The sequence below is a fragment of the Ambystoma mexicanum genome, chromosome 11, assembly GCF_040938575.1.
Source record: "Ambystoma mexicanum isolate Mex_15411 chromosome 11, UKY_AmexF1_1, whole genome shotgun sequence".
Taxonomy (NCBI): Eukaryota; Metazoa; Chordata; class Amphibia; order Caudata; family Ambystomatidae; genus Ambystoma; species Ambystoma mexicanum.
The window spans coordinates 124273525-124297197 of NC_090934.1; the positions used below are offsets into that span (position 1 = coordinate 124273525).

The 23673-nt window shown below is 45.1% G+C and overlaps 1 protein-coding gene across 1 annotated transcript in view; it reads left to right on the forward strand.

The window, feature by feature from the left end:
- The first annotated feature begins 1919 nt into the window (after positions 1–1919).
- The window catches only part of GNL2 (G protein nucleolar 2), a 448358-nt gene continuing 426604 nt past the window's right edge, over positions 1920–23673 (forward strand). Inside the window, exon 1 of the mRNA XM_069622651.1 lies at positions 1920–2223. Within this exon, the coding sequence (XP_069478752.1) occupies positions 2160–2223 (64 nt within the window). The 5' untranslated portion in view covers positions 1920–2159. The remainder of the gene's footprint in view (positions 2224–23673) is intronic.

Genomic DNA, 23673 nt, shown 5'->3' on the forward strand with positions numbered 1-23673 from the left:
TTCAAGCACACAGAGACAATAGGGAGTTAAACTCTACCAATCCTGTGTTTCAGGCCCAGTCTCCAGTCGAATAGCCTCCAGGGAAGCATTCGAGGCCGCAAGAGGTCAGAACAGGCTGAGCGACGTCCCCGTGGATACCAGGTGAGCGTTACATCCACAAAAATTTTTAGATAACTTATATTGGACTCCAGTGCATATGCATAGTTTGGATTTGGTGGATAATGATAAGTGCTGGGGTTGTGATGCAGAGAGGGGCACTTTATTGCGAATGTTGTGGGAATGCCCTATATCAAAGACTTTCTGGAAGGAGGTGTTGTATAGAATTGATACGATATTGAGTATAAGCTTTCCGATGATGCCTTTTCAAGTTCTTCTACTGTCTGGCAGGGGAAGATGTGCAATTGCTAAAGGATTTGGACAATGGATTGATAAAGTTTTGGTTATGGCGACAAAGCAAATCCTGAAATTGTGCAAGACCAGGAAAAAGCCTTTGGTGGAAAATTGGTTTCATGATGTCATATTCTATCAGACTTTGAAAAAAATTTTTTTAAACGGGATCGGGTAGACCTTTATTTGGAACTTTGGACAACCTTTACCAATCTATATGGCACATAGGGGGTTATTTCACATTGACTAAAGTTGTATCAATGGTGTAAATTCTGGCTGGACTGTGTAGTGTGTGGTGCATGTATGTGTGTGCATGTGTGAATTGTCTTTTTTGTTCTTTGTTTTACTTAACTCATGTTTAGAGACGTTGCAACATGGGGTTGGGCAACATGTCTCTGCCACCTATCTTGACTTTGCATTTGTATGCTGCTGCCGCCCTGCAAAATGGGGCTGGACAACATGTTTGTGCCACCTATCTCGACCTTGCATTTGTTTGCTGCAGCCGCCCTGCAACATGGGGTTGGCCAACATGTCTTTGCCACCTATTCTTGACTCTGCACTTGTATGTTACTGCCGCCCTGCAACATGGGGCTGGGCAGCATGTCTGTGCCACCTAATCTGACTTTTGCATCTGTATGCTGCTGCTGACCTGCAAGATGGGCTAGGCATACCTCTCAACTCACGCGCTTTTCGCAGATGTCACCCGCCCTGAAAGCAGCTCTCTCTCCCGCCAATCTCTCTACCTTTCTATGTAAATGAATGGGCTTTCACCCACCAAAAGCAAAATCGTCTGTTTTCACCCGCCATGGGACGACAAAACGTTGAGAGCTATGGGTTAGGCAATCTGTATGTATTTGCAAGCACTTATGTAACGAACTAAGCCACACCCTGCTACATGGGGCTCTGTAACATGTATGTATGGATGTCTCTGCAAGCACTTATGAAACTAAGTAAGCCTTCTTGAACAGCGCTGCAATCCCTGAGGGCTGTTGTACGCTCTATAAATGAAAATAAATAAATAAAGATTGGCTTGTATGATGTTACTGTATTTGCTGTTATGTTTTATAAATGATTCTTTAGGATCTCTTATGTGAGTTGACAATTATATTTAGTTGTTGCTGAGGGGCTGTGGGAAGGGGGTTACTTTTAAATGTAACAAAGTGGATTTTGTTCATTACCTAATGTTGTAAACTTTAAAAATGTAAATAAAGAGTTTAACCAATTTTTTTTTTTTTTTAAATGGAGACGCATGCATTAATACTTTGTTTATGTGCAATATTCACGAAAGTCACTAACAGCTTCAAGTGGTAACTGGTCCTCGTTTTACCCCTTTTACTTTTCTAATCCTATCTCCAAATTTTGTGATTTGGGGGATTAACTCTACTCAAAGATGGCCGTTTGGAGGGCATCTTGTAATTCTAGATCGCAAAAAATAATCAAGGCGGCAGCCATATTATATGTAGACAAAACTGTCGTTGTCCAATGGGAAGAGAGCTCGTCGTCCTAAAACTCCATCTGGTTACCTACACCGTATACAGCCACAACATAGCCGTCCTAGCTCTGATGTGCACACTAGTGTTCTAGAGTCATGGCTGTTGTTGTCACGTGGCCTGTGACGCTCTTTAAAGCTGACACGAGGGTGGATTGAGATCTTTACACCGGAACTCACGTTGTGTCGGGGCTGAAAACAACATCGTCCTCGGGGATAGTACCGCCGAAACACCCGACGAGATTCTACCTTTCTCGCGCAAAGCCCGAAATAAAGCAGCAACATGGTGAAGCCCAGGTTCAAGGGGAGGAGCACGATAAACACCTCCACGTCCAGCAGTAACCCCGGTAAGAGAGCGACCATAAAAACAGGACTGGGTAAACAAGCGAGAGAGAGGTAGGACTATCCAAACTAGATCTAGCCAAGACTGCACAACCTATGGGTTCAGAACAGAGCAAGGGAGATGGAAAAATACGTTATCGGGGGTATTCTGGGGTCGACACAGCTCAGTCAAGAAGCTGTCAGCAGTGTGAATTACGAAAAGTAGTACACGAGACCCTTTCTTATGCACTGTCCTGTTACAGAAAATGGGTGTTTAGCAAGTAAAACACACGAACTGCCCTGCTTCATTCATCCTTGGACAAACCCCAGCATTGGGAGAGAGAAGAGCAAAATATGTGCCTGCCGGCTATGCCTAAGTGCATAAGCAATATGGACTTTAGAAAACTAAAATGATCACTACTGGGGAAAAAAAAAACTGTAACATGTATTTACTTTATTGGATTCCACCTGGTAGGGCAATGGGAGAAGGGCTAGGGTTGCAGTGATGGCATGCTAGTGACGGACTTGTAAAAAGTTTTAAAATGCCTTAAATAAAATGCGGACCTTAAATAACACAAACTTTTTAGAGAGATGTCTTGCAACATGCACAAATGACATAACTAACCCACCTGACAATATAGTGAGCAAAAAAGTATGGTTCTAGCTTAATTTTCCTCACGGGAAAGGGAAGCCTACAATTTACCAGCATTTTTTTAGGCTCACTTTAATTTGCATATGAACCTAAAAAAACCACCTGTGGACACAAATGCAGTGAAACTAATTGTAGACAGTTGCATCCCCTTTGACACAATGTCTGTTTCCCTCCCATTAGTCTTCTATCTGTAAGAGACAATAACTAATTCATATTATCCACTGCCTGCTGGTTCTCTAGCCTTCTAATGCCAATTGTGCTTAATTGAGCTCAGTGTCTCAGGGCTGGAAAAAGCTGATGTATTACAGCTGCATGGGCTTTTGTTTTCTCCATGTTTGTAATCCGTGGAGATGGCTTTTGCTGGATTCCGAATCCAGCGAAATCCGTTCCAATTCGACCATTTTTAACAATATATTCCTAAACTGCAGTCTTACTGCAGAATCGTTCCACAGATTAACAGTGTATGAAACCCAAGGACGGATAAGAAATTGGCGAGGGTCTTAAAACAGGTCCTAAAGGAGCAATACACAATGTGTTGAAAACGACCACTAGGGCAACAAAACCAGCTAGAATGTTTCTCCCTTTCCTCCAGAGGCTCAATGTTACCCGAGCCCTGGTTCTCTCTAGGCTTGACTATTGCAATAATCTCCCCCTGAATCTAACTTCTTCCACTCTGCGACCCCCTTCCCCGCTCCAGCTAATCAAGAATAGGGTAGCAAAACGTATTTTTGGCCTTAAGCCCAGGGACTGCATCTCTCCTGCCCTAAAAAGTCTACTGGCTCCCGGTTGCTGCACGGATTACTTAAATCCCTCTGCAGCATCCACAACTATCTGAAGAAATCCAAACTACTATATTCTTACTAAATACTCTCCCTCTCGACCACTACGTTCCTATGGGACCAACTCTTTGTGTGTAAAACATTTTCCTAAACACAGGGTAGGTGGTTGGTCGCTTTCCTCAGCTGGCTCCCTCCTAGAACAGCCTCCCGACTCTGTCCCTTGAGCAGGAATTCATTAAATTCCGGTAGCTCCTCAAGACTTTCCTCTTTACCTCCTCCTTCCCTTCTTCTTTACTCTTCTAATCCCACAGTTGCTGTGATTGGTGTCTGGGGCCTTTATGCACCTTGAGGCCCCATATCTCCCACACCCAATTGGCATAGCTCCCGTCTACCCCCAGCACTTCCCTTGGCACTCCCTCCGCCCTGGAGGTTTGCACTTACTCCTAACGTGGCTCCTCGCCGTGTAGCACTCAACAACCCTTGCACTTCATCTGTGGCTCACCCATGAGCTTGCACTTACCCCTCTACGCTCTTCCTTGCTGCACTTGCACGTTCTGAATACTCACAAGGCATAGTAGGTTGGTCCTTTCATCCACCCACCCCCCACTATTCTTAACTAATGTGTTTTTGTATTGTATTACACTTCCTTGTTCCCTCCCCTCGCCCTGTGGGAGCTGTGAAACGTATTTTACTTGGCTTTATAAGCCCCTAGCGAGCAACCAATAAATGTTAGATCATTGGGGCACAATTCTAAAGTTGCAGAGCACATTACTTGGGGTGGGGGCGGAGGGAGAAAGCATAGGCAACATCCAAATGCAGACTGAGTAACCACAAACTGGAAAAAGACTCATCGCATTGCAATCAAGGCACTTGGAGAGGGCAGAATCTGTCAACAGTGTGACTTAGCAGAAGTAGAGACTGAGACACTTTCGTCTGCACTCAACCGCATATAAATCTATTTAGCACACGTATATTTCCCCACATTAGACGAGAATTTTAAAGTCTTTACCAGTAAAATGGGATGATGGCTGTGCCTCTACCACCTGCATTTTCTGCGAGACCCACAAAATGTTTATGTATGGCACCAAAGAAGACGGTGCATTAAGCAATTTAGTCTCTAAACAAATCTTGAAAAACCATCTGTTCTATACTGGTGAGAATGAACCATTTGCTGTATCGTATGTATTTGTGTTGGTTATATTTGTACAGCTTGCCATAGAAACGCCTTTATTATATTGGATTATAGGCTCTGGAGCATAGCTCGGGCCAAGCGTTCGCTTTGGAAGCAGGATGACACGGAGCAACACATGTTCGATTCCCCGGTGCCGCGCTTGGAAACCTCTGGGTATTAAGCGTGTTATAAATAACTTATTATTATTAATTATAGTGACACCATAAAAAAAATAGGCTACTGAGGACTCTGCACTGCAAGTATTTATTGGCATGATCGGTAAATTGCACAGCCAATACCTGTCATTTAATAGTTGGCACAACCTGTTGGCAGCAAGTAAAGAATGTTGCAGCTGAGATTCGAGGCAATATATTGAGACCATTGAAGCAACTTCTTCGTGGTGCTATGATTTGAGGTGGTGTTGGATGGGGAGAGTGGTGAACATTGGATAGGAGGTGTGGGAGAGCAGGATGGCCAGCCGTTTAGTTATTATTTTACACGTAAAGTGCGATTACCTATACACAGTTTTGTTGCATTTATCTTTCTAACGTTCACTTGAGTACATTGCATAAGCCATATTTCATATTTGGTGGATAAAAGGCAATGGGGAGGGAAGATATTGGGTCTCCTTGTGTGCCTACATTCAGAGTAGGTTTCATGCCACGTCTGTTGGGTTTTTTGTTGAACAATATGGTTGTATAGTTGGGGGTGAATTCTGGGACTTTGTAATCCTTGGTATGCTACACATTTTGAAGGTAATCCAGTATATGCTTTTTTTTCTTTCCTTGAAGTTCTGTGGTTTTTTTTTTGTTGTCTAAGTATCAGTCTGTGTGACTTGTTAATGTTCAGTTGGTGGGTGGCTATCTTGGGGAATCATATGTGTAGGTGGCTGCAGTAGTTGGTGCTGTACATTTTTAATCTCTGCTATGTGGATCATGTCAGAGAGGGTCAGGGTGAGGATGTGGAGTTAATTGGATTACATTGCCATCTCCTTGATCTGGGAAGCAAAGGTCTACTGAGTCGCAGAGGACAACTAGATTACTTTATTCTTTGACTAGTGGAGCAGGCATTCCCATGGTTGTAGGCCAATGGGAAGGTAGGTATAGGGAAGGGGGATCCTACCCAGTGACATTATCCATCATCATTTCCTATACCAGCAATTTCTTATGGTATTGTCTGTAGAATCATGATCTGAATGGTGATGTAAAAGGTGTTTGATGGTATCTGCTGGTGGTTTGATGTAGACCTTTAAATAGCCAAAGTTAGAGGGTTACACCTTGGGGGAACTCCACATTAGTGAGTTTTGTTGATGAGAATGAACCTGTTTTAGCTTCAGAGGATTGATGATATGGGAAAGATGTCGGTTATTTCATTTCAGAGATTGCATTTCGATTCCATGGAGTGTTTTAGTCTGGAAACGATTTTGTGGAAGGTGATTGTATTGTTGGCTGCTGAAATGTCTAACAGAATAAGGATCACTTGTGAGTTATTGTCTTAACAATCAAAGTACTTTCCTTTGCCTGAAGAGTAGAGTGGATTACATACTCCTAGTTGGTCTGAATCGAGAATGTACACCATGCTGTCTTCCTGTCCTAGCTGTAAATATGTTAATTGTTGTTTCTTGCCATGGTTTCATCACCAGGATCATGGCATTATCTGTATCATATGGTCTCTGCATCGCCATGGAGCTCTTGGATGCTGGCAGGAGTTCCAGGTTGAAGAACTTGGTGTGAGCTGGAGGTAGCTGCAGCGGTAGCTTGTCCTTAATCTAATATAAAAGACATTGCTTGTCTAAATGTGTATCTGGAGATGTTATTGTCTCACCTCTGATCCTTAACAACTGGCGACGAGGATGAAACGGCAGCAACCTCTGTCGCCGGGGAACAAGCTGTGCGAGCAGTGCCGACCATTGTGGGTCCGCAGCAACCAACGTGGAGGAAAAAAGGAAGCAAGCAGCACGTCACCAAGTATGAAGGTGAGGGCTGCGCGGCGCGGACCGCAGTTGGAATTTCAACCTCGTAAGGCCGTGTTGGGCGCTCGAGCCGCGGCTGCCGAGAAGGGACTAGGTCTTAGGAAAGAACGTCCCATTGCGTGCCATCTTAGAAAAGCCTGCACACATTACCATAGCAACCTTTGATACTCCGGCCGTCTCGGCCCCGAACGAGTAACCACGGTGACGAGTGCCACAAGTTGCAAGCGGCTTGACAACCAAACATGGAGACGCGCATGAGAGGACCAGCTGTTCCAGCCTCTAGCTCGTTGGTGTCGGCATAGACAGGCTGCAAGAGGCAGCCTTATGACCAAGCACAGAGGTGTAAAAAGGTCACAAAGAGTGGTTTGGGCAAAGTATCACTAAAGTTGAAGGGACATTAATCCAGTAAATCACAAACTGGTTTGGGCAAAGTGACATTAAAGTTACCCTAGGAGAACAAGAACAATGAATTGGCCCAGATCACAGCGCTGGACAGCTATGTTAAAAAAAAAAAAAAAAGGGATGAATCCAACATAATATATAGAGCATGACAGCACTTGAATAAACAGACTTGCACAAAGTACCACCTGACACATCACCACGATCAGTTCCCCACCCATGTCGTGATGGCCAATGTACCTGGACCAGTGTTTTTCCTACCAAGCCCAGGAGAACCAAGGGTGCGCTGGGCTGACTGGAAGGACGTCTTCACCAAGTATGTTTTGGCCGTGTTTGGCTCGAACTATTCGAATGAGAGGAAGGAAGCTTTACTATTCCATTGTTTGTCTTGCAGGACAAGACCTATTAAAGAAGTTACCAGAACCGGTAGGATTAGAAGAGATGGGTCCATTTGAGTGAACAATAGCAAAGTTGGATAAAAATTGTTTCAGGAGAACATCATATTGGCGCGATACCACTTTGCCACCACGGAACAGAAAGTGGGTGAAAGCATAGAAGAATTTATCACCACTTTAAAGGGCTTGGCTGTCTTGCCAATTCACGCATTGCCAGGAGGAACATTTAAGGCATCAACTAATGATCAAGTGTAACAATGACAAAATTAGAGGAGAGATGTGGAAGGAGAGGAACCCCAACCTTGGGAGAGCCATTGAAATTGCAAAATGCATAGAGCATACAGCGAACTGTATTAAGGCGCTCCACACTGTGAAACTCTGAAGAGCACAAGTCCACAACAGAGGAAGGATCAGTCAATAAGAACTCAAAGAGCACACAAACAATGGCAAGGGACTGGAAAGAAGAATGATCAGAGAAAGGTGATCTGGTTCTTCGGGGCAATAGGAGTACAGGGCGACCAAGGTGTTCTCCAAGGGAGTTCAGACTCGCTCCAGGGAAGAGATGCTACAGGTGCGGGAGCGGTTCCCACCTAGCCAGTGATAAAGAGTGTTGCCTTTCACATAATCTGTCGAATGCGCACGCAAAGGCCACCTGCCTCTGTGCTGCAAGAACGTCATATCGTTTGAACAAGTTAGAGATGTTTGAAGACGGGGAAGACGAATATGAAAGTATGGGCAAAGAAGTGGTCTGGTCCATACAGGCTGTCGAGGGTAGGGTAGGAGAATGAAACCCCTACACCATGGTGGCCCTAAACGGAGTACCCATCTCCATGCTAATAGACAGTAGTGCGGACTACACCCTGATGAGTTTCCAGGTGTGGCAAAGCAAATTTGACTACTGGTATTGCAAGAGCCAGAGATAAATGCCAATGCATATGTGGACATACCCATTGATACAGTGGGTCAGTTCTGCAGTGAATTTGAATTCTAAGGAAGGAAGGCCAGAGGAATGATTTTATGTAGCCAGCGGGGGGGGGGGCAGAACAGAGTTCAAGGTTGCCTGAGAGAAGATTAGGTTGTCTTAACGGATTTGTGCATCGGATTAGACTGAGGCAAGGAGCGACACTGGCAGTATCCAAGTTGAGGATGGTACCCTTAGCTTTACGTAAAGATGTGGAGAATGAAATCAACAGGATGGAGAAGGAAGGTAGTATCTTTGAGAAGAACGAATACTCAGAGTGGATTAGCCCGATTGTTGTAGTAAGAAAGTCAAATGGTTCGATTAGGCTTTGTATAGACCTGAGGAACCTCAACAACAATGTGGTGGCAGAGAAGTTTCCCTTACCAAGGATTGATGATCTTCTGTCTGGGATTTCTGGGGCGCAGGTCTATTCATTATTGGACCTCAGAGTGGCCTATCACCAAATTGAACTCCATCAAGACTCATTGGCTTTGACTGCCTTCATACCGCCTATTGGATTGTTCAGATGTAGGAGAATCACATTTAGACTGGTCTTGGCGGCCAGTGTTTTTCATAACTCTGCATAGTTTCCTTGGCAGTGAGAGTAGTGTTCTATTATCAGGATGACGTGCTGATCTGTGGGATGAATGTGGAAGAACATGACGGGCGCCTGGGGAGAGTGCTTGAGATTCTGAGTGAGGCATGTCTCCCAATTGCCAAGGAGAAGTGCAAGTTCAGAGCAAACAACTTCACTTATTTGGGGCATGAGAAATGTGCAGAGTGGGTGAGACCAAAGCATGATACTGGTGAGGCCATCAGGAAGATGGTGTCCTAAGAGCAAGGGCGATGTGACATCGTTTCTGGGTTTGGTGGAGTTCTACAGTAAATTAATTCTGACAAAACGAGAAATATGAGGAGGCTCGCAAGGAAAGGTGGTGTGCTCCATTGGGATGGGGCATGTGCCAAGAGTTGGAAAACCTCAAACAGGACACCATAAATGCACTTGCTCTATCTAGCTTTGTAGAAGGTTGCAGGACCGTGACTTATGCCGATGCTAGTGATTATGGGTTGGGAGCTGTGCTGATGCAGGTTAAAGGGGGACGAGTTGGTAACAGTACCATTTGCTTCTAGGACACTCAGAGGCTGAAGTGAGATACTCGGTGGTGGAAAAGGAGGTCTTGGAATGTACTTGGGCGGTTGGCAAGTTTAAAATATTATGAGGGCGCGAGTTCATAATGAGAACCATTCACAAGCTATTGATTAGCATTTTCTCTAAAGGTGGATTAGAGGGGGTCTCCAGGAGGCTGATTAAGGGAGGCTGATTAAGTGGGTGAGCAGCCTACAAGGACTGCAGTACCAAATGGGAGTATGTTCAAGGGAAGGACAACATTGTGGCAGATGCCCTGTAGATCGGCAGTGTTGGAATCAGCTGTGCAGGTGGGTGTTAAGGAGAAGTTGCTGAGATTTTTCAAGTGCAGGAGTGCATCAAGGGAGTGGAGTGGGATGCAGTGTGTATGATTGGCAGCAGTTAGTGTTTGGTCTGGTGAATAAGAACTCCAGGGATGCTGGAGAAGAAACTCTTGGAAGTTACTGGAGGGTGAAGAATGAACTTTGTGTCGGAGAGAATTACTTATGTAGAGGGCACAAGCTGGTGGTTCCGGAGGAGATGAGGAAGATGGTGATAGAGTTTGGGCACTGTGGTCGTCTGGGCATAGCCAGGACAAAGGGACGGATTAGATCTGACATTTGGTGGCTTGGTGTGGACAGAGATATAGAAGAAATGCCCTGATTGCGTCAATGGTAATAAGAATCTAAGGGTGCACAAAGTTTCTATGGTGGTTAGGGATTTGTCCTAGAGTACCATGGGACGGAATTGCCTTGGATTTGCTTGGACCGTTTAACATTAGAGGAGCCAAAGACACATACCTGTTGGTGGTGGTGACTGGCTGCTCCAAGGAAGCATTGGTCTGGCTGACATTTTTTCTAGCCGACCGTGAGGCAAAAGCGCATTGGGGGGGAACATTTTCCAAGGCAGGCAGACCATATAAGTTATGGGGTCCCACAGGGAGCCAGCTTATCCCCTCTCCTTTTCAACGTGTACATGCAATGGCTATGTCAACTACTGGAAAGCGTCTGTTTTTTACAAACTATGTTGATGATACCCAGTTGGTGGTAGAGCTGGAGGGTGACTATGGTAAGGATGGCACCAAAATCTCAATGTTGTATAACCTCAGAGCATTGGATGGAGGGCAACTGGATGTGTCTCAACAGCAAAAAGACAGAGATGATCATCTTTGGTACCCGTCAAACCAGAGCTAAGCTTGCGCCAGACTGAGTCCTTTTACATCAAGGACACATGCATACAAGTGTCAGACCAGGTTAAAACCAGGAAGGATCATGGAGGCTTCTGTCGGAGCTGAGGCGCATGTTCTTTGCCTACGCAAGAATAATTCCTATTACTTCCACTTACTCAGATCCATCCGCCCTTTCCTGAGCGAGAAGAACACAGCTACTACCGCTAGAGCAACATTTTCATCTAGATTAGACTATGGTAACTCTCTTATTCTCGGGGCCACAATGCGGTACGTGTTATCAAAAGTTTGAAGACGAGTGATCACATCTCCATGGAAAGGAGAGTACTGCATTGGGTTAGGATTGAGCACAGAATCCAGTTCAAAGCCTTGACATTGGTGCATAGATATGGCACTGCGCCTATCTCAAGAAAGATACCACGATATATCCCGAACCGTTGACTGAGGTCTGAGGTGCAAGGCAGGATCTCGGTGCCCGCCCACAGTCGAGACAAGCCTTTCCTGTCCTGGCAGCAAAAAATTGGAACAACCTACCCTTAACTCTCGGGCTTCAATCAAGTTATCAGGCCTTTTAGAAAGAGCCACAAAACATACATTTTTAAATCGAAAATCCTAGATCCCGGATTCCAGTCAGCTTAGGTTAGAGCGTTTTAGTCTTGTTTGTTACTTAAATGTTTTACGTTCTGCACCCTGATGCCTGCAGGCTTTCGGCGCTTTAAGCACATCAAATCTTCTGTCAAAATGGACGGAAGTATGTGTCTTGAAGGATGTGTCTAGCAGCAGTGTGGTGAGATTTTTGGAACCACTTTTCTGGAGGGAGGGTTTTCCTAGCTGCTGCGTGTCTGATAATGGGACACGGTTTGTGTCGAAGGATGTGAAGATGTTTATGGAGAGATGTGGTCTAGAACATGTCACAACATCATCATCCTCAAGGGAACGAATGTGTTGAAAGTTTCAACCTCACCTAGTGGAGGTCATCAGGGTAGCGATAGCCACTGGAGGAGACTGGGTGATATAAAGTTTCAATACAGGTTAGCACCCCATGTGGTGACAGGTTTTCCCCTGTTTGAAATGTTACGTGGGAGGAAACCCAAGACTCGTCTATGTCCAGGTTGGATGGGATGATCTAGTTGTGAGAGGGTGGATGTCGAAGGAGCGAGGGAGAGGGTTTTGGCCAGTGGACACATGTCAAAGTTGAGGTTTGTTAAGAAACGTTTTTGCATGAACTTTACAGTGACACCGATGTGATCAATGTGAAGATTCCGGTAAGGGTGAAGAAAGGGCTTCCTGTTCTTTCAGAAACCAAGGAGGTGGTGAAGTTTTAGTCGTCTATTTAGTGAAAGGTTGGGGCATATGGAACAAGGAGAGAGTGGCAGTCTTTGAATGGCCTTCCAGGAGTGTGAAGACTGTAGAAGACGTTAAGTGCTGTGGAGGAAGGGAAGTGTTAGGACAGGAAGACAGCATGAGGTACATTCCTGTCTGTAAATATTTACTTGTTGTCCTTGCCAAGTTGTCATCACCAGGTACATTGCATTGCCTGTTGTCATATGGTCCCTGCATCGCCATGGAACGTGGAACTCTTGGATGCTGGCAGGAGTTGCCGGTTCCAGGGTGCAGTAGTTGGTGTGAGCCGGTGGCTGGAGGTCGCTGCAGCGGTAGCTCGTTCTTGTGTTATCTAATAAGTCACCGTTTATCTACACTCATATCTGGTGCTGTTATTGCCTCACCTCTGATCCTTAACAATGTTCCCTAAATAAAAATAAATTAAAAAAAAAAAGGGTTGTTATATGGCGGGTGTTTGTCATTGGGTGTTACTGTGGCGTAAGTGCGCTAAGATGGTGGTTCATTGTTTTTCTTTATGGTGGGGTTAATAGTTTTTTCAGGGTGTTGGTATGCATCATGACGTGAAGACGTTAGAGTTGTGTGATAGCTGGGGACAGGATAGGGGTGTCACGGTATTAGTTTTATGACGGTATAATAACCTTCTTGCCAAATGACGGTATATCATGGTTATCGGTTATCGCGGTATAACAGGTGGAGTTAACTAATCTTAACAAATATTTTCTAAAAGGTAGTAAATTGTCAGATTTATCATCACAAACAAAACCATGCACCCAGGGCCAGAATTGGGCTTTTCAACATACTTTCCACTGAAATGCCACCCCTTGCTTGCACCAAACGCACGTGTGGAGAGGGAGGAGGAGGAGGAGGAGGGGGGAGGAGCCCTGCTGCGACTGGCAAAGCAAACTGAATAGCTTTTCTTAAGTGGTCATTTAGGCTTTTAGCTCCCCCACTGGCTACTGGTGAAGATGAACATGTTGCCATATTGATAATCTGCATGCCACAGATCAATGGAGTCTGATGGTAGTATACGCTTGTGCGCATACACACGCACTCTCTCTTTACGTTACAGCCTTTAGTTTACTTCTGGGCCAAAAGGTGTTCAGTAATCACGGACATGTTACCCTTTGGTATGGCAGCAGGGAATACCCACAGAGATGATTAAATTTCGCAGTGTGACTTATTATATGTAAATTCAATGATGGAACCAGGGAAATCCGCCATTGTCATATGTTTACAAAACATTATCCATTATAAATATATAAACCCCAAAGCCGCCAACCCAAAGTCCCGGGAGGATGGCTCAGCGGCAACGTGCATGCCTTGGAAGCAAGACGACACGAAGCAGCACAGGTTCGATCCCTGGGTCCGCGCTTAGAAACCTGTGGGTGTTTAAGCGCGTTATAAATACGCAACTAAGACAAACAATTACGCAACTAAATAAACAAAACCAATTTCTTTAACAGCGCCTCGATGCCCTGGGGCTATGTGAGCGCTTTAAAAAAAAAAATGTAAATAAAAAAAGTAAACCCCTTTCCTTCTTGGCACTGTATTTATTCTTCCTATTGCTAACATGTTGATTTTGTGTCAGGCACGTGTGGTTTATGGAATGGCATTAAAAATTGCTCAAACTGAAACTACTTGGCAGACGGCACATCCAACAGTGCAAGACCAAGACTGCGCAGAACTTGCTTACTGCAGCCTTTCCAAATCAGATTGAAAAGCACACTTAACGGTATGAACGGTATACCGGTATAAACAATGTGACGGTTATTATTGTTCAATTAAGTGGTTCACGGTATCTTTAACGGTATACCGTAATACCGTTACATCCCTAGGACAGGATTGGGGATATTTTGTTTGATGCTGGCTGGGCAGGTGTAGCATTGTTCTGAAAATGCTTTTTGACTTTGGATGTTCTTACTTATTTCCTTAGTGTCTTTGGGGTTGAAGATGCACAATTCTAGGTTTCGAAGAGTGTATCTATAAGAGTCGATTTATTTATGTTTTAAATTTTTTTGTTTGATTTTATAAATGTCTTGGAAAATGTGTGCAAGGGTTTTTGGCCAATTCGACGATAGTATGAGTATGCAGTCCTTCTGATTCTAAAAGGGTAAGTGAAGTTTCTGTCAGTCAATAGTGGCTCGGTAACCTCTATGCATTTTGCTTTTAGGAGTTTTTCACCAGTGTCATTCTAGAACTTTCCTTGTCTTTGTAAGGATATCTATATCTTTGTGAACCATTTGTTGGTGTTTTTATTGTAGTTTGGGGTTCATCATTTATGGATCTACACAAATTATGTATTCTCAGTTCAGTCATGATCATATCGAGCAACTACTCCATTTCTTATTGCATACCAAGGCTTTGAAGGTTTTCATTTGCTATGTATTGATTATAAATGTACCCATGGCCCGCCCCTCCACCTATCATCTTTAATTTCTATGTGCCTGCCCGTTTACCAAGTTTAGAATCGATTCATTTGATATCCACTCCAAAACCTCCCTGTACTTAATCCTGCTTCTCTCTCTTTCTCTTTCTCTTTCTCTTTCCATCGGGTCCTACCCTTTCTTCTTTAGCTAATCAAGGATTATTGTAATTTTACTTGTTAAAATGTGTACTATTGAGGAAGCCATCAGGGGGTGCGGCGATGACGGCAGCAGCGACATAGAGCTCCCGTCTAAGCCCAGCAAAAGTGGATTGAACTCCCACTAGGGAACCCACCCGCCAACAGGCAACTGTCTCTCCCAAGCAGCCAACGACTGGGGGCACCAGTAAAGATCAGAGGCGTCTGGGGCGCGGGAGGAGATGATGGAAAGTATTTCAATGTTTAAGTTGGGGTGGGGGGGGAGAAGTCAAAGTGAAGAAATGTATGCAGGATATGGAGAAACAGAGGGGGGGGGGGTGCTCGAGACAAAGAGTTAAGTGAGCCGGGACGCAAGAGGGAGAAAACCACTGGCGATTTAACCTTGCCAGGGGAGATGGTTCCAGGTGGGGTTGAGTTTTAGAAGTTAATGTTCCAATTCAATGGTGTGGTATGGAGACTCCGGTCCAAGGGTCCCGTAAGAGGTTCCATCTCAGGTCAGAAGGTAAAAGAGCACCGGTTAGGGGGAAAAGAGGATGTCTGGTTGGCTCACTCAATGCCCGGGGCCTTAACTCGCCTTCAAAAAGATCATTAGTGTTATGAGAGTTCATGAGGGCCCAGCTTGACTGTCTGTGCCTACAAGAAACACTGGAAAAAAGGAAGGGTACCCCGACTACGCTCCCAGTAGGTGTTTACTGCCTCTGATGTCACAAAGAGTCAGTGGGTGGCTATTCTGGTCTCAACAAGGCAGAGTTTATGGGGGAAGCGGAATTGACAGACCCCAACAGGAGATATCCGTATGTGAAGGGTCTCGGTTGGGGCTAAGTTTCCGATTGGTTCGATTTATGCCCAGAATGTGCAGCGATGTGACTTTGAGAGAGGGTCGGCTGGTGGTGGGTGGCGACTTCAACATGGTGTCAGATCCACAGCGGGATCGCAAAGGCTGGGCGGGGGGAGCCAGTGAGTAAGCCCAACCAGGGTGAATTGGAGCGCTTTCAAGGGGTCTTTGAAGCCCCGGATTTGTACAACTCCATCCATGCAGGGCCATCAGGAGATAGACCATTCACCTACTACTCAGCTGACCAGGATTCCTTTGTGCAAACAAATTTGATTCTGCTGGACAAAAGTGTGAGAGACCAGGTGCTGCAATCCCAAGTGATGCCGATTCCGTGGTCAGACCACAATATGGTCTGAGTCACAGTTGACACGGGAAACTTGAGAGCACCCTGGGGGAACTGTAGATGTAATGACTTCCTGCTTAAGGACAAAGAGGTGCAAGAGGAACTGCTTAGGGGGATTAAGGAATACTGCCTATTTAATGATAGGGGAGGTGAGACTCCAAAATGTCTGGGACGGGTTCAAGGCTACCATGATTCGAACCCTGCGGAGGATAGGCACAGAGAAAGACTCGGGGAGGAAGCTCTATGGGAAGATAGAGGAGATACAGCTGGGAGGTAACCAGGGGCAATACATGTCACCCTCCAGGGCGAAAGCACTCCAAAAATACAAGACCCAATTGAAAGTGCTACTGATACAGGAAGAAAAAAAAAACTCCTGTTCCTGTGAGATCAGGCGGGCGGACAAGACAAGATCTTGGCATGTAGGTGGAAGGAAAAGCAAAAGGACTATAGGGGCCATCAAGACACAGGGCGAGAAACTCCTGCACAATGCCCAGAGCATAGGGAGCGAGTTTGTAGACTACTATAAACCCCAATACTCATCGGAGGGGGAAGGGGCCCCAAATAGACGAGTTCTTGAAAAAGCTAGCAATCCCGGAACTCTCAAAGGAAATAGCGGAAACTCTAGACAACCCCATAATTGCAGAGGAAGCGGTGAAGGCAATCACAGGAATGAAGGCACGCTCTGCTCCTGGGAGGATGGTTTCTCCATTAAATTTTACAAACTATACAGATCCCTGTTGGCGCCACGTTCAGCGAGTTTCAATACATACTCGGAGGGCGAAACCCTCACACCCCACAATGATGGCGGCGGTCATAGTTGCAATTCCAAAGAAGGGAAGGATCATACCAGATGTGCCTCCTATAGGCAAATTTCCCTCCTTAATGGAGATGTAAAGATCTTGGCCAAAGTCCTGGGAACGAGACTGGAGGGAAAAATGCTGTTGCTAGTGCATGGGGACCAGGTGGGAATAAGGGGTGGGCGGGGGAGGGTCAGATAATATCAGAAAAACAATCAACCTGATCCATGGGGCGCAAAAGGAAGGGCTAGATGCATGTTTAGTGATGTTGGATTCATAGAAAGCCTTTGACAGGGTCGAGTTGCCTTTCATGATGAAGGTCCTGAGGAAGATGGGTATAGGATCTATATATAACAGGGTGCAAATAAACAGGGGGGGGCTTAAGGAGACCTTTGAGCTAACGAGATGCACCAGGCAGGGATGTCCCCTATCCCCGTTGCTGTATGCCCTCGCAATGGAGCCGCTAGCTATTGCAATACGGATGAATGGCAAGATCAGTGGTATCGTGGGAGGAGAATTGGAATGCAAAATCTCTCTATTTGCAGGTGACATTGGCCTACCGCACAAATATACGGGTCTCCCTCCTGGCATTAATGGAGGAATACAGCCTCCTCTCGGGGCACAAAATTAACGTGGAGAAATCGGCCATCCTGCTGTTATTGGCAAGGAGCCCGTTCTTAGATGCAAAAAAGAAGCTACCCGGGTATGAAGGTCAACCAAAAAAAGCATACGATACCTGGGCATTTGAGCGACGAGGGAGCTGGGTGAAATGGTGAGGGCGAACTATGAGCCCATCCGCGCTCAGCTGTCAGCGGACTTGAATCGATGGGGCCCGTTGATATTGACATGGTACGGAAGGATGACCTCTATAAAAATGAATGTTCTTTCCAGGTTGCTGTACCCGTTTATATCAATCGCTCCAGTCTCGCCTCCCAAACGGGTTCTTCAATGAGGTCATAGGAGAGCTTTGTAGATTCATATGGGGGAAATAAGGCCCAAAGAGGGGAAAATGGCCCTCACCAATGTCCTCAATATGGGGACCACCGTTTGAGTTAGGGTGACAGGGTTTCCTGCACTCAGAGGTGGTCAGATGCAGGCCTTGAAAGGGTGGGACAACTCTTCAAGGGTTGGAGCTTCATGGAATGGGGTACGCTGGGAAAGGACTCCTTCACAATTTTTGATTACCTCCGCATTAAGGGCATCCTGACGGATCCTAAATGCGTGTAGGGGGGTGTCCAGGGATTTTATACCTGTTGAAAAGGTCCTGGACGAGTCGGTCTCGAGGAAGGTAATGCTCTCCAGACTTTACAAGGCGATGAATGGAGCATGCTGGAAGGAAGAGGTGATGGGGATAGGCTTAGAGGTAGACCCTCTGCAGCTGATATTAGGGCTCCCGCAAGGACAGGGAGGCACGGGGACTCCCGAACATGTTGGAAGCCATGTTGAGAGCGGGGAGATTGGTCATTGCTCAATGGTGGAAGGATATGCTCCCCACGAAGGAGGTGCGGGTAGGAAAAGTTCCTAAATCTGATGGTCCTGGAAATGTCACGGCTGTGGTGAATGACAGGTTGGAGGAATTTCATGTTGAGTGGTCAGCTTTACTGCTTAGGTGGGGGCTGGAGGAAGACAGCCAAGCAGACTGATCCTATGGGCGCAACAGATGCCAGGGGGATGATGATGGTGGAGGGGGGGGGGCCAGGGAGGGCAGTCGATATGGGCAACGGTCCGACATGAGAGAGAACGACCCTTGAAACCGAGACAATTGCAGGGATACCTCGCACCAAGGAACAAAAAATGTGGTGTCAAAATAGGGGGTGGGGGGATTTAAAGTGTTATTGGTTAAATTGGTAACCGATTGTCTTTTTGAAAATGTATTTTGACAAAGTGCCAATAAAAATAAAGTTTATAAAAATGTGTACTGCTCTAATTTGTGTAAAGTGCTTTGGCGAAATAGGGTTTGGTATTTAGGGGAACTAGGTACTATTTAGCTCCTGCCTGTTACCTAGAAGAGCCTGTTTAGCTTGATACCATCATCTACCAGGAGCTATTTTCGACTTTCGTAAACTTTAAAAGCACATGGGTTCATAAATGTGGAAGTTAGAATTGTTGAACTCCTTGTTCCCCAATGGTAACTCATTGTCACTTGCTGATGCTGGATACCCAGAAGTTACCTTTTAGCCCATTCTTACCCAACTGTCATTTCGATCCCTGCGAAAACGCTATATTAATGAATAAATACTGAATAGAAGTACTTTGATAAACACGATCTTCGAGCGTTATGTGGGTCATTGTTCAGCCTTAAAACACAGAATAGCTGGCGACACACAGCTAGGTTTCAAAGAATGAAAAGGAATAGTCTAATGTATTTTTATTTTTTTATAAACCATAAAGAAAGTCCTTTAACAGTTTTAGTAATGGGTTCCAGCCACACCTGCATGTGTCAGATTGAGAACACTGCTCTTTGCCTTCAGCTGCAGGTCTACAGGGTTTTCAACCCTGGTTGAGAAAGTACATAGATTGGCCTGCCACAGCCAGGATACTCCAGACAAGGCAGCAGATCCTCTTATCTAGCAAGTCAAGGGGTGAATCTATTCAGAACTCCCTCTCCCAGGCTCTTGGGTTGAAGCCTGTTCTACGTCGGATGCCCACTCCCTGCATGAGGGTCTAGCCCCGGAGACGCCTCCTTGGTGGCCATCCTCCCTTGGACTCCCTAGCCTGTGGTGAGATTGCTCTGTCTCATTCCTCCTCCAATAGTAATTCCTCTTTATGAACCTTGCTGGCTCTCTAAAAGGGTTACCTATTCTCCTCACATCACTTCTGGTATAGTAGAGATGACGCTGATATTAAGGGCTTCAAACTCTGTCTCCCTCCAGGGATTGGTCTCAGGATGGAACTTCTCCAACCTCCTCACAACTTCGGTACGCCTTCCCCACTCTCCAATAACTCTTCTCCTCCTGAGGTGTTAACCTTCTATTTCCAAATCCCCTCTCTTCGAGGATCCACATTTTCCACTACCCAACAACTTACCTCCCTCTGACACTGTTCTTCCTCCAACATCCTCTAGACTCTCCCTCCAATGCCTGCTCTCCTCTCGGTACTTCTCCCTCACTCAGCACCACACTCCGTCCTCCAACTAGTACTTTAAATTGCCGCCCTGCCTCACTGTTCTGTCTGCCTTTGGGTGGTGCTCAATGACATGGAGGACACCTGTGTACAGAGGGCTGGCCTGGGGATACATTAAGGCCTTCCACCATCCTGTATTCTAGAAGTGCAATGGGTGGGGCTTGTTGAGTCTTCCTCCCTCACACTGTAAGCCCTGCTGTTATTTCCTAACTGGGCCCCTCTGCTCTCCGAGCATGTGTTGTGATTTAGAAAATCATATGGAAAGCTGTGAGCTACATTTAAACTTTCTTAATTGTGGGAACTTTGAATGTTTGTAATCATTACAATGCTGGGAGAATGTTATTTTTTTTGTTTGTCTCACATGTTCTGCCCAAATCTCGTCCTCAAACACAGGGCTGCATAAGTGTGAATCGCAATGCAAAATGGTTCCTCTGGCATCAGTGTCAAAGGCAACAATGCATTTACACACTCCAGGGATGTTTTAAGGTTGTTTGTTTAAAGAGAAGGGCTTTGTTTCCCAGGCTAGATGTTGGGCCTGGCTAAGGAGTTTGGATGGCTCGCCAAGGATGTTCCCCTTATGGAAGTGAGTCTCTATAAAGGTTAGGGCCATTCCCCCTTACTGTAGTGGTCACTGGTATGGGTAGGGGTATGAGATCACCTCTGAGACTACCCACTTTATGGTCCTTTATGGGGTGGGGCCTCCTCCGCTGGTAACCAAGCCAGGGAGAGACACTTGCCACCGTGGTACCGGCCTTGACTCCAGAAACAAGAAAATCCAAAAGGTTAATCGCAGCCGGTGAGTAGAGGGGAGAGCCGATAAGAAACCGAACTGTGAACAAAAATAGCAACGGCTAATTGAAGAAAGTACAAAAAACTGTTAAGAGGAGTCGGGCTCACTTGGGAATCTCTGGGCGATTACCTTTATTGTAGAAACTACAATTTCCAGAAATCCTTGGGAAAGATGAGAAAGGGGGTCAAAGTTGTCATACAGGGGTCTAGTAAAATCCTCTGTACAGTCGAGTCTTTGACCGGTAGATGGTCGTGAAGCTAAGAGAAGTGAAGCATGCATCGTAAGACTGTTCAAGGAATTGTGTGATTGACTAAGTTGGCAAAAGTGAACCCTACGGAGGGATGCCGATGAAGGGGGGCCGAAGCCAAAAGTCCCGATAGTGTATTGCCAAGAGTGAACCTGGCAGAGGGATGTCCACAGTGAACTGTTTAAAAGCTATTAAGATTTGTGAATGTCAGATTGTTTTAAAAGCCGTAGTGAACCCGATGGTGGGAGGCAAGCAGTTGAGAAGGATCTGAGCCCGGAATAGGGGTGGGGGGAGATCCAGGGGTGAAAAGAATCACTTAGCGTACAAGCAGAAAGGAACTTCTGTTTATTACATTGGATACATCAGGTCCTCCGAGGCAAGAGACCTTTTGTAGAAGAGACTTAACCACCGAAGGCCCTAGTAGCTGAGAGCTTGTGCTGGGAAAGCCTGAGCGTGCACTGTGCTCCGGGATCCCACCTTGCCCCGTGCACAAAACGTCCGTAAGGTAGGACCCCCTGCCAACACATCCTGACTTATTTGTGAACACTTCTTTCCTGTGAATCCTATCCCACATTCTTTATTTATATTTGGTGTAAGGATTGGCAATAGGTTTTTCTTAGTATAGGCACTTTTTTATTTGACATGCCGCCACTAGCATTGCATTATTATTTGATAGTTGTAGCTTTCTCCCATCTTAGATTTAGGTTTAGATTAGGCATTTTTCCAACCCGCATATATAGTTTAATAAACACCCTTGAACGTTGATCACTTGTCAGTCTTTACTGTTGCCACCATAAATTCCTTTCTGTAAATACAGCAGACGTAAAGATCTCAAAAGGGCAATGTGATGGTGGGGAAGGCCAAATGGCAAGGTAGAGTAATTATCCAAACTTGAAAGAACCAGAGAAGAGGGAAGAAGTTTAGTATCCTGCAAAGATAAATAAGGATGAACTTTACGAGTGTTGGAGGAAAGCAACGGGTATGCAAGATATTAGAAATGTGATCTTGAAAGGAGAGGGAGTAGTCCAAGATTCTGTGCAGATTGACCAAAGGGAAAATGGAGGGTGAAAAGGCAAAGTTTCAGTTTTAGATGCATTTAAGTGAAGGAAGCTAGAATGCATTCAAGGTTAGATGGCCAGAAGACTAGCAGAAATGGTGGAATGAAGAGAAATGGAGAAAGAAATATTTCAGTCTCCATTATAAAAATGGCAAGAGAGACCAAACGACTTAATGGAGCGGAGAGGGTGCGTGTGTGTGTGTGTAATATATAGAAGCGCACTGAGAACAGACATTTTGGGAACACTGTTAAGTAGAGGAAAAGAGGCAGAAAGTTTGCTAGCCAAGAAACGTAAAACAAAAAGGAACGATTGGAAAGATGGTACTGAAATCAATGACGAGCAGAGTTGGAAAACCTCAAAGATGAGGGAGTTGATAGAAGGTAAAGGGTGAAGATCAGTATCGAAAGCTGCTGATCTATCAGGAAGAATGGAGGAATGCTTAGTATGTCGAGCAGAAATAATAGAATTGGCGAAAGCGTTTTTTGCGGAATGTTCGAGTATTGAAACAAGACTTTAGAGGAGCAGTATGATTGAGATTGGTAGAGGCATGAGTATATACTACCGGTATCCTGTTAGAAAAGGGGTTGGTTTAAACTCTATAGGACTTGGGAATCTACTAGAAATCAGAATTGTCGTACAGAAAACAGTGAATCCGGCAACACAAACATAAGGTTTCTCCAGAAGGGGATCCAAATAATAAAGCCTAGAATCTATTCTTGAGGGCACCTGTCTTATCTACAAAATAATGATCAGTTCTTTGGACAACCAAAACGTTCACCAAACCGCATCTTTAGGCTTCCCTAAACTATAACACAAATGTTCAAGTTTTGGCCAACAAAAGAGCTCACGAATCCTATTCTCAGATGCCTGACCCTAGTCTATCACAAACAGAAAATTATTCTTCTCTGAATGCTCTTCCTGGAGATGGTATTGACTCCTTCAGTCTCTCTGCTATTATCACATTTCCCAAGACCTCTATTAGGTATCGCGCATTTCAGCTTTCTCTTCTGCCTTTTTGGCTGCCCAGCATTCACTTGTAGAGCTCAACCCGACCGTGTGTTTTTCAGCATTTACACTTGGTCTACTAGACCTGGGGCTTCTTGGCCTTCACATCACTTTTCTCTGGTTTCTCAGTATTCACATCCACTGTCTCTCAGACCTTTACTTCAGGTTGACTAGTTTTTTTTCTCCTTCGTTCAAGTCCTTTTCAGGCACACACTATTATGTCACATTCCTGCCAGTGAGGGGTTTGCCTCCCTCGGATGTTGCTTCAGAGCAAAGTTGAAAAAAAACAGCAAGCTTTTTATTAGTCAATACATTTTGATATATTTTTCTTAAAAGGTATTCAAGAATGTTTCAAATCACTGAAGGAAACCAATCAAACAGTTACTATTGGCTATGCAGGGGGTTCCTAATCTTAACACATTTTATCTAGTCTAATTATTTAGCATATCCCAAATAAATTCATAACCAAACAGTGTAGATCTTATTTTTACAAAGACGCACACATAGCCAATAACCTGCAAGAAATACACAAAGGATATAAAACTCTAGAATTAAGGGGTTTTTGTTCCCAATTTTCCTATGTCGTCTTGTGTGGCTGATTAACAAGCATTTTATACAGCCCTGCAAACTCTTCCAAGCATAACATTTTCACTGTGAAATATTTCCCACTATGAGGCAAAGTATGGGATCACAAAGCAGCAGCGCATTAACA